The sequence below is a fragment of the Strongylocentrotus purpuratus genome, unplaced genomic scaffold, assembly GCF_000002235.5.
Source record: "Strongylocentrotus purpuratus isolate Spur 01 unplaced genomic scaffold, Spur_5.0 spur5_scaffold_14, whole genome shotgun sequence".
NCBI classification, from domain to species: Eukaryota; Metazoa; Echinodermata; class Echinoidea; order Camarodonta; family Strongylocentrotidae; genus Strongylocentrotus; species Strongylocentrotus purpuratus.
This window is the reverse complement of record NW_022145599.1, coordinates 26,743,197-26,758,798: the sequence shown is the minus strand read 5'-3', so window position 1 is coordinate 26,758,798 and position 15,602 is coordinate 26,743,197. Positions and strand designations below refer to the sequence as shown.

General features: G+C 33.6%; 1 protein-coding gene across 1 annotated transcript in view; it reads right to left on the bottom strand.

Moving 5' to 3' along the window:
* Positions 1–15,602, bottom strand: part of LOC581439 (unconventional myosin-XV) — a 68,685-nt gene that overhangs the window by 43,518 nt on the left and 9,565 nt on the right. Inside the window, exons 3-10 of the mRNA XM_030984588.1 lie at positions 15,394–15,498; positions 5,405–5,493; positions 4,620–4,683; positions 3,217–3,329; positions 2,316–2,487; positions 1,342–1,445; positions 667–730; positions 26–301 (exon numbers count right to left, since the gene is read on the bottom strand). Of these exons, the coding sequence (XP_030840448.1) occupies positions 26–301; positions 667–730; positions 1,342–1,445; positions 2,316–2,487; positions 3,217–3,329; positions 4,620–4,683; positions 5,405–5,493; positions 15,394–15,498 (987 nt within the window). The remainder of the gene's footprint in view (positions 1–25; positions 302–666; positions 731–1,341; positions 1,446–2,315; positions 2,488–3,216; positions 3,330–4,619; positions 4,684–5,404; positions 5,494–15,393; positions 15,499–15,602) is intronic.

The following is a 15,602-nucleotide window of genomic DNA, read 5'->3' as shown; positions in this document are numbered from 1 at the left end:
ACTATAGAGCTAATCTGCCTTTAACCTTTGAATTCTGGAGAGACAGATTTCCAATATGCAAAATGGCTGCCAGGATGCTGAAGGCTGTCTCTTGCTTATTGGGGTCAAAGTTCAACACCTCCATGGCTGAGACCGTGCGAATGAAGTCATCTGCATCGTTGCGCGTTTCCAGACGACTGCTGCCCCCTTGGTTGAGGTAGAAGTAACGTTCTGGTTGAGAGAGCCCATACTTGGCCTTCTCTCCGATGGACATACCGGCCAACATCTGATAGAAGATGTGGTAGTTGCGTTCACCAGAAGTCTGATAAGGACAATTAAACAAAAACATATAAGATTAATCCCAGATTAACTTCTTAAAAAAACGAAGCCTTTATCATTTTGTTATGTATATTTGAGTGAAAAATCTTATATGTGTTATAAATTCATGTTATACAGATACTAACAGGGAAAACTGATCAAAGTTAAATCCATCCAATATATTTTCCTTGGATTAGCAAATCTGGCAACTTTTGAAAAGTTGTAAATGATATGAACAAAAATAATAATAATCCGAAGGCAAACCATGTCTAATAGATTTATAAACTCAAATCACATTTGCTATGAAAGTCGATATGATGATCAACCCATAATTTTCATGCACAGAGATTGACTGAGTCGTCCTCTCACCTGTCTGACGACTCGGGATTTCTCCACCAGATATTCAGTTGTCCTGGCACCACTGATAAGACCACTATTAAAGCACAATAAAACCATGAGAACATAGTCATATCTCATCTTTCTTACAGGATTACACACAAATGTTAATGCTTAAATCATCAAAAAATATAATAATCTATTGGTAAGAGTGTTCATAATCCTTTATTCACCCCTACTTTGTAATTAAAACAAGTTCATATTTTTTAGGAAAATGCTGAAATCTTAATAATAGAGATCAAATGCAAGAGTGAGAAGCAAATGTGCTCCTACTTAAAAAAAATAGGGATAAAATATCAATTGATTTCCTTTGAAAAACATGTGTAGATACAACCAAATCCATGTGTAAACATGTACAGACCAGCCAGTCACAAAAATCATGAAGTCAATAAACTTTTTAAAACTTCCGTCAGTCATTTTTCTTAAAAGTGATAACTCAAGAACTATCATAAAATCTATAAACTTTTTAAAATTTCATCAGTCATTTTTCTTGAAAGCAATAACTCAAAGAATATGAGTTATAAAGTTACAATATCTCTTTAAAGTGCTTTGAAATTGTGAGCTATTATTTTTATTATAATTACACAGAATATCTCTTAACCGGGAAGAAGTCACTTTGATAAAACGAAATTAAAGAAATATGCTTACTTGTTGAAGAACAGCTCAATGTATTTTCCAAAGCGACTTGAGTTGTCATTACGAGTTGTCTTGGCATTCCCAAAGGCTTCTAGCAAGGGGTTAGCTTCTAGAATCTACAATATCAACAAAGAAATAAAATCATATTTAAACACATTCATAAGAGTATCACTGTAACTCTTATAGTTTAAATTTAGCCAATGCCCTCTCTTGGAATATCTATAATGGATATTGAGTTTCTAATCTCAATTCGATATATATATATTTGCTTTGAGGTGTATGTCATTTTCAGCAACACTTTATAGTTTTAGAATAATTTTGCACTGATCAGATCTAAGATGGAGGATGAAAGATGACTATTATGAAACGTATACTTAAATCAATTGCTAAAACATAAGATGGCATGATTCAAACATCAAATTTTGGAATAATTTTGCACTGATCCGACGTACAAGAATGCTCCTGAGATATTCACTTTGGCATGAGAGTACATGCACTTGATGTAAAGTATTCTTATTTTGTGCAAAAAAAGACCAAACCTCAGGTTCTGGACAGATGGAAAACCAGCCCCAAAATTACATGGTGTACTATGTGTGGACTACAAATAACAGTCATTTTTTTATTCCTGAAACAAAAATCCCATTCCTATTGATGATATTTACATCCATTTTAACGCCATCACAAGAATATAATAAAAACAACATTATTAGATACATTTATAGCACAAATATCCATCATGCAAGGTGCTCAAAGCACTCCAATACTATAGCTAGGCTATACATATTTAAGTGCTCACAGCAATCAAGGAATTCCTTCTTTATATATACCCATTTATCACCTATTTAAAACTGTATTTGAATTCAAATCTTAATCCTTGAGTGTTCATTTGTAAAACTTAGAGGCACAAAGAAAGGGTTGTGTATCATAATATCGACAAAATCTATCATCAAAATTCCATTATTCTCGTGCTCTGCTCTGATTCTCACTTGTTCTGTGATGAGGTTAGTGGAAGCTTTGTTGACTGCTGCAAGGTATTGCATAATAAGCTTGGTACTCTCCGTCTTGCCGGCACCACTCTCTCCGCTGATCACGATACATTGATTCTGTTTGGTTTGAGTCATGCGAAGGTATGCGCCACTGCCTATCGCAAATAGATGTCTGAAAAATTGGGTAGGAAAGTTTGAAACGTAAATTTAAATACTTTTTCCAATCTTTTGACAAATTATTGAGAATGATGGAGTAATGACAGTGTTTCATTTGTCATTAAATAATTTTTCCACAAAGAATGAATACATTTCTTAATTGATTTATTTTCCACATTTCCATAAAAATAACAAAACAATATACACTATATACATAATATTTATTCATAATAGAAGTTGGAAGATAAAAGCAACAAGAACAAAAGTAGAAATACATAATAACATTAGAGTACAAACAAATTAATGTAAATGTGATAACCCCATGTGTTTGTATTAATAAATGTATAATTTATATTGGAAAAGAAGAGAAAACAAAACAATTAATAACTAATAATTAAAATTTATTTGAGGTAAATGAATCAACAGAGGTATTAAAGATTATGTAGTAGGTACTTTTTTAAGTTTGGATATGAATATATTCAGGGATTGAGAATTTTTTATATTTTCAGGTTTGATGATTAATGAATGAAATTTATAAGTACAAAGTAAATAGGAAATTTGTTCTTTAGGATATCATACAGACATAAATGAATTCCCAATGAAACAAATACAATGTACCTCATAATCTCTAATAAACCCAACTATTAAATAAATGGACCTATTTCATTTTTACAATAATCTTTCTCATTCTATCATTCTTCTGTATCCACTACAGTCAACAATTCATGGTAAACATATGACTTACGGTGGAAGATGTCCGATCAGCTGTCCTTCATATCTCCTGACGTTCTCTATGTTATAGATATCATCAAAGAGCTTGTAGGGGTTAACGGCCACCAAAATGCTACCTGTGTATGTCTGACAGGACACAAGTACAATCGTATCAAAATGAGAATATATGAAGAGCACAGGAGCAGTATAGTATACAAATATACACTGCCTTGAGAGGTTCTGGTTAAAACTATGCGCAAGAGGTGACTCCAATAGTACTTTTGGAGTCACCGAGGCCCATAGTTTAACCAGTACCTCGAATAGAAGGAATGGTATATTTGTTTTTTTTTCCTGCATCAAAAATTTATTTAAAAAAAAAAAAATTAAAAAAAACATTTTTGGGAAAAAAAAATTTAGAACAAAAAAAAATGTCAATTTTTATCTAAAAAGATTTAAAATATTTTGTTTTCATTGAATTAAGATTTGATTCAATTTAAAAAAAAAAAATTTTTTCCAACTCCCAAATAGTAAACCAAAATAGTACTCTCATATAGTACTTTCTAAAAAATATTTCTGGTCATGTGACGAGCTCTCAACCAATCAAAAGCCAACAAATTTTTGAAGCAGGATATAAAATTTGTTATCATTAAGAATCATCCTGTATATCATATTTCACCAAGATATTGATGATCTCACCTCAACATTCATGCCTTCTGAATATCATCCATTATCATTATCATTTGAATAAGCCTTTTTGAATGGTGATTTTCTTTTCCTCATATCTGAACCAATAAAGATGTGTTAAGAAAAACTATCAAGAAATACATATACAATAACTATTTTTATTAGTTACATTTTTATTAGTTAGCTATGATAAAAAGTTGCAGGAGGGGGAACCCAATTTTTATTATTTTCTTTGCCTATTTCTCAGCTATTATACATTAATTTCTACTAAGTTTCTTGTTAATGTTGTTGCTTTAGTTTTTATGGGGATTGTCATTCAATTTTGAATATTTGCACCAAATTTATAGAAAAACAATTTGGATTGTTAAAATCTTCAGTCATTGAAACATAATTTGCTTTGACTTTTACGTATTTTACACAATGTATATAATTTATCCATCAATAGTTTGATTTGATTTGATTTATTTATTTCTATTTTATTTTCTTTTTCTTTTGCATTTTTACAAATATATCATTTCAAAAAAACATTGCAAATAGTCTTGAACATGTTCCTCGATAATTTATCCATCAATAGTCTTAAACATGTTCCTTGAAGTTTTTTACTTTTGGCAACCATCCAAACTCAATGATTAGATAACCTTCTTCAACCCATGCATGTTTATGAAAATATTAAATGTTGTGATAGAGCCAGAGTCTAATCTGATTTGTGCAATATGTCTTGATGCTAAATTAATTATGTCTGTTTATACTTACATATATGAGACCCTTCTCATATCTGGTGTGCAGGTTGAACAGTATAGATCCTTCATGGAGATCTCTGCATGTTCAGAGAGATCAATTAATAAAACATTCAGGATGTATTGATTTACATTAAAAAAATCATAGAAAATCAGATTAACAAACAAGGACAAGGATGGCACAAGCTGTAAATGCTTTAAAAAGGTTTGTGGGAGCTATTAGCTCACTATATGCATTAAAAATTTATCCAAACTCAATGCTTTAAAAAGGTTTGTGGGAGCTATTAGCTCACTATATGCATTAAAAATATATAATCTTTAGATTTTATTTCATTCATAACTTTTTGAACAAAAATACTATGTAATGCCAAAAAACGCATGACAGGGGCGTGCTTTTAATAGTTAGCAGCAACTTGAAACATGACTCTTGAAGGGCCTATTGTGCATTTAATCTTCTTTCATCACTTATCACTCAACCAAAAAAACAAAATCACAATTTTCACTTCAGGGGTACTTGTAATAATTTCCAACCCCAAGACAATCTCTTTTGTGGGAAGGGGAGGGGGAGGGGGGGAGGGGGAGGGGGGAGGGGGAGGGGGGAGGGGGGAGGGGGGTTGAAGGATTACTAGGTGATGTGATTTCAATTTTCAAAATTGTATTTTTGGTGTTTAATATTCCAATGAATATTTCCTCGTTTCGCATATTCACAGAGAATTATTCCACTTTAAATGGATCTCTACTTCTGTGTCACATCAACGGTGAAGACGGATGTGGTTGCCATGGTAGCGGAATAATTATTACCTGAGTTCCACCATATCCTGGATACTTTCAAGCTCAATCTGATCATGTCTGATTCGCAACAGCTTTCTAGGGTCTTCTATCGGATAATCCTAGATCAAAGAAGATTATCAGAAAGAGCAACAAATGATTATAATGAAACAAGTCGTTAACTGACCTATTTTAAACCTATTAGTTTCTTTGCATATTCTTTGGAATGGCTATATACAGCCCACAAGGCTGTTTGTCTTGTGAGCTGTCCTACTTTTGAATAATTCCATAACCAAAGAAAGTAAAATAGAGACAAGCAATCAAATAAATAGTATGATTTTTCATAATTGTATACTCTTATCTAAAAAGAGTGAAATTAAGCTAAAAAAGAGAGATAGATATATAAAAAAAAAATTAAAAATTTAGTTCAAAAGACTTTATTTCCATTAAAAACAAACAAATATATACATGTTATATAGTTCAGGCAGTTCAAAATATACAAATCATGAGCATTACGTTTTATTTAAACAATCTGTGAAAATGAGTAGCAGGAAAAGGGAGCACCTGTAGAAAGCTTGTTTTAGCTTGTTGATTCAGGCGTCCAAATGAATAAAATAATTACACAGAAAAGTGAAAATATGTTGACTCTTTTGTACAGTTTCAAAGAAAGATTTGATTTAATGCACATCTAAACAAAAAAATATCAATTTTGGGGTGGGCGCATGTTATTAATAAAAGAAATACAGGTACCCATATCATACTGACAGAAAGGAACGATCAGTTTTAATAGTGAAATACAGTAGCAAGCATTTCCATGAAAGTGTCCAAGGTTAGGTTCAATATCTAGGGATAAAACTGTCAACGAATTGTAGTGCGTAGTTAATGAACATCATATTTCTGTAGCCTATTAGCATACCGATTTGTAGGTGCAACTATATGCAAAGTGGCCATTGCTGCACCTAGCAAATTGTTAACCCCTCCCCCCCCCCCCTCCCAAACAAAACAAAAATAAAAAATAAAGACGAAATAATGAATAATAATAATAAATAAATACAACTCCTCTTGCAATTCATTTACATTGAATATTTTGCCTCATTTTTTTCTTCCAAGGCAGTTTGCCTTGTCATCTGTGAAAAGCTATATACTAGGGCTCTCCTTTACAAAGATCAAACTTAAGCCAAATTTAAAAAAAAACATGTTTAGCATCCTGTTTTTTTGAAAAATAGGAAGGAGGAGGCCCCTTTTTCTTTCTTTTCAAAATGGCCGCTTGGTACATTTTCCCCCGACAGTCGGGCTATTTTTCAAGATGGCCACCGACATTTTGTTTTTAATCAGAAATAGATCCATTTTAGCTGTGTTTTTCATGTTTTTTTTCTTTAAATTTTTTTTTATTAAAAACTAGAAATTTAATTCGTCATGGGGACGAATTAGGTGGTCTGTTTTCAATTTTATGATCATTGAAAAGTCAAAAAAGAAAAAAAAGTGAAGAAAAAAAAATGTTGGAGACTCCCGGACTCGAACCAGGGACCTCGAGGTCGGAAGTCAAGTGCATTACCGATATACCAAAACATTTCCCATAGAGATTACACGTAAACGGAAAATAGAATTCACAGATCCCACTTTGTAAGTGAAATATGAGCATGATCCCGGCATCTGATCGAAAAATAAAGGGCACACCTGTGATAGCTTATTCTCTCAGCTACATCATACTCAAAGCTCATTGTAAACGAACATAAAACGACGGATATATTGCTCGCGAAAAACGAGAATGTAGAATCCAGTTTTGAGAAAAAGTCATGTCCCATAGAGAATGCACGCAAAATGTGAAAAATTGACATGCCTCCTTTAATCGCAAAAATACGCCATGATGCTTTTGTCAAAATGAAAATTTGTGAAGACTATATTTGTAGAGAATTGTCTCAGCTAAAACATATCAAAATTTGGAAGTAAATCGTTCAATATTTGCAGAGATACAATCAATTTTCCAAAAATCTGCTGACGTCATAATATGAAAATTGAAATTTTGAGTTTGGAGGCCATTATGATGACGTCATGAGTCAATTGAGGGTCAAATGAGACATGAAATCATATCTCCAACTCATGCTTTTTCCAACCATGATATAAAAATTGGAAGTCAATTGACTATGTGAAGAGCTATTTTAAAATGGCATGTATTTGATCAAATTTGCATTATATTTCCCATAGCAGCACGCGCGGATTTTGAACTTTGACGCGCGCTCACGGCCTTATGAAAGGTCAAGAGTGACTGAAATTAATGTAAATTGTTATTTACGGTAAGAGGAATCTAAATCATGTAAACATTTTGAATTTGACCTTTTCCGCGCGTTGTGAGCGCGCGCAACGCGCGCGAGGACACGTACGGACGGAAAATTTTGAAATGCTTAAAATGACCTGATTTGTACTCTCTTTTAATAGTTAGGTGATTTTGAGCATTTTTAAATTTTGACGCGCGCGTACGTGCGCGTCATGACCTTTATGTGACCTTTGATGACATGACCTGTTGACCCTTGACCTAAAGTATATTTGATATGAATATGAATGACCTTTGATGATGCATCATGAAGATATGATGGATAATGTGATTTCACAAAATGGCGCCTGGATGACGTCACGATAACCTGATGACCTTGAAAATGTTCCTGTCACGTTTCATGACAATGACCTATGATTGTGTCAAAATTGAAAGAAATTAAGACAACCAATCTTGAGTTATCCTAGGAACAAAAAAAGAAGAAATAAAAATAAAGAATAATAATAATAATAAGAAAGAAAGAAAATTCTGACGAAAACAATAGGTGATCTGTCATTGACAGACCACCTAAAAATAAAATTACAAAATTTCACCAAAAAAAAAAATAGGAGGCGGCCCCCGAAAAGGAAGCGGACAGAGACGCAAAACATGTATATATTTTTTTATGGCCTGAATCATGGATAGTTGAAGACTTTATATTGGGACAATCTTTTGAGATATGATTGATTTCTTAGAAATAGAGTGTCTCTTGTTTGTGAATGTCATAGAAATTACCTATCCTGTATCTATAATTATAAAGAAAAGTGTATCATGTCAAGTCATAACCTGTTTCCCTCAATCCAAAGCTGGAATCCGAATGCAAATTTCAAAAGTTTGAAGTCCAAATGTTTGAGTAAACACAGCTTGCAAATGTGATAGAAGACTCTATACATTACCCTAGCGTGACTATGAATGCAATCTTTTATCTTCTCATTCTTCTTCTGACTCCTATTCTTTACCTTCTCTTCCCAATTCTCTTTTTCTTACATCCATCATCCATATCCTTTCATTGTTTTTGTCTGTATACTTTGCTATACTTGATAGGGTACCTTTTTTTCTCTCTTAAAAAATGCATTTGTATAATTTACAAATCAAAATGATTAAATGTATTTACTTTTAGTGTCAGTATAAGAATAAAACAATTATGGTATAATAAAGTAGCCCATACATGTATGCAGTATTAATACTTGCTTACAATTCAAAATGAGAAAAGGGAAATGGTGATTTTCCCTTAAACTGGAACAAGAGCCGGAGTGATTTTTAAAAAAAAATCTATTGGTGTGATAATGGATAAATGACTAAATCACATTTAGTCAAGTGTATTTTGGCTGGAAAGGAGCCCATGACATTAATGTCAAAAATATCTTCCTTGCAACTCGATCACCCTCTCCCTCATTTTCAAACTGGAAGTTCCCTCCTAAAGTTACACCTATTTACAGGTGAAGCTTGCTTTCCTGATATTACATTATATCTCTATGATAAAATCATTCAAAGCAAATTATCATCACCTGACATTATTTAAAATCTTATTTGTTACCTAGCAACTCAACCACACCCCCTTATTTTTAATACTGGAAGTTCCATACCCCTCTCCTCCCACACACACCTTAAGGTTACACCACTTTCTAGTTCAGGCTTGTATATCATTTAAGACATTCTATTCTTCATATAAAATTGTTTTTGAGTTTCTGATGATGTAACTCTGTTATTAAATAGACATTTACTTACCGTATTAAAAAGAACTATTGCTGAGCTAGCACCATGAGCGTCCCTGGATGGTGTGTGCGCTCTATACATGTAAGTTTACACTAATGTCATTATTATTATGGCTCAAAAGAAAGACATATTGCCATCATTTGACATCCTTTAAAAATCTTCTAGTTATTTACTCAGTAACTTAACCACACCCTCTCATATTTCAAAAGGGCACACTAACTTAGACCATTTATTAGTTCAAACTGGTACATTTATACCAGTTATGACATTCTATATTTCAAAGATAATATCATAAAAGCAAATTGTCATCACTTAACATTCTTTTACAATATATTCATTACCAAGCACCTCCACCACTTCTTCAAATGTATTTTTTTCCTTAAAAATGGCACCCCGCCTTTCCCGTAAAGTTTCACCATTTTCTGTTTAAAGTTCATCATTTATGACATTCTAGATTTCATAGATCATATCATAAAAGCAAAGATTTATCAAGTGGCATTCTTGTTCTGTTTACACAGGAGACGTCTCAATATACCACTTAAACACACCCTGCGAACTTTGATCCGCCCTTCGCTTACTTTCTCATTGTGTATAAGGTGCTAATGCCCAAATATTGTAGGGTGTTCAAAATGGTAGCGTTGTCAGAATTGACCAAACATTTGTCTTTCGGGCACATCTCTGTGTGGCTTACCGACATACCCCTGAACGTCACGTCACGCAAGTGGTATGATTTGCATCATTTAGATCTAAAAAGTCTAGATGGTAACAAGTTATTTGAGTGAAAAGAGTGAAAAAGAATGGAAAGGAGAGGAATAAAATATTTCTTATCTCAATTTTACAGTGTCTGATATAGACTTTACAGGTGTTTTTTTAACAGAAAATAAACTCAAGTCCATTAAAGATAAAAAGGGAAATTACCCAATCATATTCTTAGTTGATCTCGGACAATATCACAATCTCATTTCCTATAAAAATGATAAAGCAGTATATATATGACATAACAAGGTAGATATGATAGTTTGTCCAATTTTTTTAATGTCAATTGTAAAACATATTTTGTTTAATACCAACATACTTGTACAATATCCTTTTTTAAAATATTCTATCAGCATATTAAATATACATGTAAATGCAGAAGGCTGATTAAACATAATAAATACCAATGAAACATATATTCTCCTGCATGGGGGTTTATAGACACGTACACGTATGCATACATTTTGATGGAACTTTGATCCTCTGCAGGATTTCGGGGGGCCAACAGCAACCAGCAGCCAATACCCCACCCCCTTGAAACGTAGAAGGCAAACCTTAAGTACACAATCAACAAAATGAGCCCCCCCCCCCCCTCTTTGACATTTGAAAAATATGACGACCTTTGTGTTTTTGTGTTTTCTTATGCACCATGTCTGTACAACATGACATTTTTAAGTAAAATCATTTACAGATTTAGAAAATAAAATACATCCAGATAAAGACAATAATCTGTTCACCAGAACCTTCTTATCAATGGTGTGAGAGTGAGAGGGAGAGAGAGAGAGAGATAGGGAGAGAGGGAGAGAGAGAGGAAGGGAGGGAGGGAGAGAGAGAGAGGGAGGGAGGGAAAGAGGGAGGGAGGGAGAGAGAGAGAGAGAGATAAAGAGAGAGAGAGAGAGAGAGCAATATTCAAGCATTTCTTTTGATACACTACAACGTCAAATCCTTAAAACACACTAGGATAATACATGATAGAAGAAACAAATTTATCAGTGATGCTTTAATGATGGTCTTGTTCACATTTCATACATGTCATACATGTAGGGGTTAATTTGTGAATAAAAGCAGGCATATAGATAATTACCTGGTCTCGAGCCATGCCCTTTTAAATATTTACACTTTAGGCGGATTAATCCAAAGGTCAAAAGTAGTCAAAATATCTTTGCAAGATTCATGGCAACCTGTGTATATAGATTGTAAATTATCTGTATGAATTCATAATGATAACATTATAAAAAAAAGCATGTAATGTATGCTAGGATGACGCAGTTCCTTTTTCTATATCTTTTTTTTTTAATCAGCAGGTATGGACCATGACCCGGAATGCTTATAAAACAAAAATTATGAGATTAATTTCTTATCATACTGGAAAGCTGATTGCAACCTTCCAAAACAGAAAGACATACTTTCATTAAACTTTTTGCTAAAATATTAAAGAATTTGAAAGCCATTAAAAAAATGAATTGTTTGCAGTGATTTTATTTGAATTGTACCTCCAAATTTTGTTTTTTTAAATTAAGTAATTAATCCTTCCAACTTAACCCACCTTCTTGCATGCTCTCCAATTTTTGTGTAAAATATCTTTTATACACAATGAATACAAAGCTTGTAGAGAGCGGCCGTTATTCATAGGCAGGGTGACCCATTAGCAGGCCCCAAAAAATGAAATCCTCTAAATATAATCACATTTTGAAGTGAATATTGACTAAGAATCATCAGAAGAATTATTTACTATTAAATGTACCAGGATCATCGATAACTTGAATGAAATAAGAACAAATTAATTAAAAAAATTATTAATTCTCATATTATGTTGTGAAAACATAATCCAAGTCTACTGACCTTTGACCTGGAATTGGTGTCATATAATTTTGATACTTGATAACCCTTAGGTACAAGTTTCATGGAATTTGAACGATCAATTTTGAAAATATGCTAAAAAATTCAAAATCTTGATGTTGATGCCACAACAAAGCCTAAGTTTATTGACCTAATATGACCTTTGACCTTAACTTAGTGACCTGAAATACTACTCACATGATTGGGGATACTTGATAACCCTATAGTCCAAGTTGCTAAAAAATTCAAAATCTTGATGTTGATGCCACAACAAAGTCTAAGTTTGTTGACCTAAAATGACCTTTGACCTTAACTTAGTGACCTAAAATTCTAGTCACATGATTGGGGATACTTGATAACTCTATAGTTCAAGTTTCATTGACTAAGAACTTAAAATTTCAAAATTATATCAAAAATTCAAAAACTTAACCTTAGGTTAAGTTTTCGATGATGATGCCACAACATAGTCCAAGTCTGTTGACCCAAAATGGCCTTTGACCTTGACTTTGTGACCTGAAATTCTAGTCACATGATTGGGGATACTTGATAACCCTATAGTTCAAGTTTCATTGACTAAGAACTTTAACTTTCAAAATTATATCAAAAATTCAAAAACTTAACCTTAGGTTAAGTTTTCGACGATGATGCCACAACATATAGTCCAAGTCTGTTGACCCAAAATGGCCTTTGACCTTAACTTTGTGACCTGAAATTCTAGTCACATAATTGGGGATACTTAATAACCCTATATTTCAAGTTTCATTGACTAAGAACTTAAACTTTCAAAATTATATCAAAAATTCAAAAACATAACCTTAGGTTAAGTTTTCGATGATGATGCCACAACATAGTCCAAGTCTGTTGACCTGAAATGGCCTTTGACCTTGGCTTTGTGACCTGAAATTCTAGTCACATGATTGGGGATAATTGATAACCCTATAGTCCAAGTTTCATTGACTAAGAATTTATACTTTCAAAATTATATCAATAATTCAAAAACTTAACCTTAGGTTAACTTTTTGATGTTGACGCCGTCGCCGTCAACCGCCGCCGGCACCGGAAAAGCGGCGCCTATATGTCTCGCTTTTTTGCTACGCAGGCGAGACAAAAATGAGCAAATCATAGATGTTTTAAAATCGATTGACATTTCATTTTTGTAAATGAAGATCACATTCTCCTTCTCTCTCTCTCTCTCTCTCTCTCTACAATAAATGCCAAGTTTATAATCAATAAAAATTTACTCTCTCACACACACATTCTCTTACTCCTTAGCTCTGTAACATTTTCTAACATTTTGTCGAAAACAGCTACATGTAGGGGCAATATTGTAGCTCTACTGTGAGACTTTTACCAATCTCTGCGGTATAACTCACAGAGTCATGAGCATAATTAGACATGGGTTAGGCATGAACCTTACATTTGGAGATTCTCAAAAAATATTACACTAAAAAAGTAAGAGGAAATCATAGGCAGACCAATATATCTGGAATATGTATGTCTTGATACACACTAAATAAAAGTAGACCATATTTGACAAGTGTCATGTTACATTCCAATTTCCTTTCTGCTACTAGCTTTGTACCCCACCAAACATCTATCTTACACACTACAATACCTTCTCAGTTACATTGTGCATTGTATTTTATGCATAAAACCGAATTCCCTTAGAGTTTACAGACCTCCTCAATACATCCCTCTCAATTTACTTTCCTTTTCAAACCCTCTCAATATTGACTCTCTCTAGCTCTCTGCCGCAAAAGGGATATAATAAAATACTAGGCTAAATACTCGGCATTTTAGACTCAAGTGTCCACATTCTCCAAAGGCTACTCCAAACACAGATAAATCCATTGTAGATTTTCACCAGTTGACTAGTGAGTGTAAACTGTTGATTCTTTCACTGCGAGACTTTGTAAAGTTAATGTAAACATTATGTATGTCGAACGGACTATCAAACCAAATGTCCAAGGCTCGGGATTTCACGTTGTAATAGATGAAGCTGTATTGCATTTGAGCTGAGCCCACTCGAACACTATTCTCATTTAAAACTGAATGCATTCCTTAGTTTGTCGTTTTCAAATTGTGTCTGTTAATTCCTGACTGTATGTAGCAAAAATGTAGAGCTTCAGTAATATTTGGGTTTGTTTTTCTTCACAATATCAGATTTATAAAAATTGAAATCTCAGAACCTCAAAAAACTATGATCAGAGCAATAACAAAAAAAATGCAAATAAGACCTACCGGTACCCCCAAAAAGATGAGACTTCATTTTTCTCTTTAACATCCTGAAATCAGCCCACAACCATGTGAGGTGCATGTAGTACTAACAATTACCATCTAACCATTTTAAAGGCACTTGATCAAAAATTTGCCACGCATACCACAATATTAAGTACCGAGTAATAAATGCAAGGCAATATCATATATGAAATCCCTATGCTATTGTGACAAATTACAAATTTTCTTTCCCAATAGGCTTATTGTAATCAAAATACAGTAGGGAGACATTTCGTCTCCATAATCGCCATAAGTGACCATTTTTAATTAAGAGCCATATCCCTTCGGTAAGCAAAATATCCATGGGTGCCATTTAAACACCGCTGGATTGCAATCAATCTTTGCTTGCTTGCTCAGTCTGACACCTGTAGCATCTAGGGTATGTTGTAAATGTCATGCATTTTACTATGTACATTGCATGTACATGTACATGTAGGGAGTATATGACAATATCATGCCAGTCAAGGTAAATACATGAGTCATCTATAGTGGTAATTAAATTGCCAGTGAAAGTGCTTTACAAGTGCATGTTAAGTGTGGTCTGATGACCATGGTAAATGTTTCTTTTCAGCTATAAGTCTTTATGCAGATATCCATACAAATAGCCATTCTTCTGGTTATATGGAGCACTCATTATTTTCTGCATCCTTTTCTGTATTGTGCTAGATCCTCAATCAATATCTTCCATTCTCACTCATGATATCTCTTCCACTTTCCCGCTATCCTTTTCCTTTTTCACTAAATGCTCTTTCTCTCTCTGTCTGTCTCTGTCTTTCCCTTTCCCTCCCCCTTCTTATCCTCTCTCTTGCTTCTTCTTTTCTACATGCATCTCTCTCCCTTCTTATCTCACCCCCCCCCCCCTCTCTGTCTGTCTATCTCTGTCTGTCTCTCTCTCTCTCTCTCTCTCTCTCTCTCCCTCTTTCTCTCTCTCTCTCTTGCACTTACATGTAAACGTCTCTGTACAGTATATCATACAAACTAGTGTTTAATAGTGACATACATGTGCTCCAGTGATAGACCAGAAGACTTTATATCTTAAAAATTATAGAGTTAAGGTTAGCATTACAAGTAGACATTATATTAGGATTTGGTTTAGGATTAGGATTAGCTAGATAGATCTTACCTTTCCATCACTGGCACAGAGTATCTTCATGGAAGCATTATTTGAGACGACGACACGCCCAGGAACAGGGTAATCGAGCCCATTGTCGAACCACACCAAGGTTCCCTATAAATAACAAAACAATACAATACAACATTTTAATCTTAATACCAATTATTCCCAAATGGCAACAAAATTACCACTGGGCAAACCTTTTCAAATGGATAAGA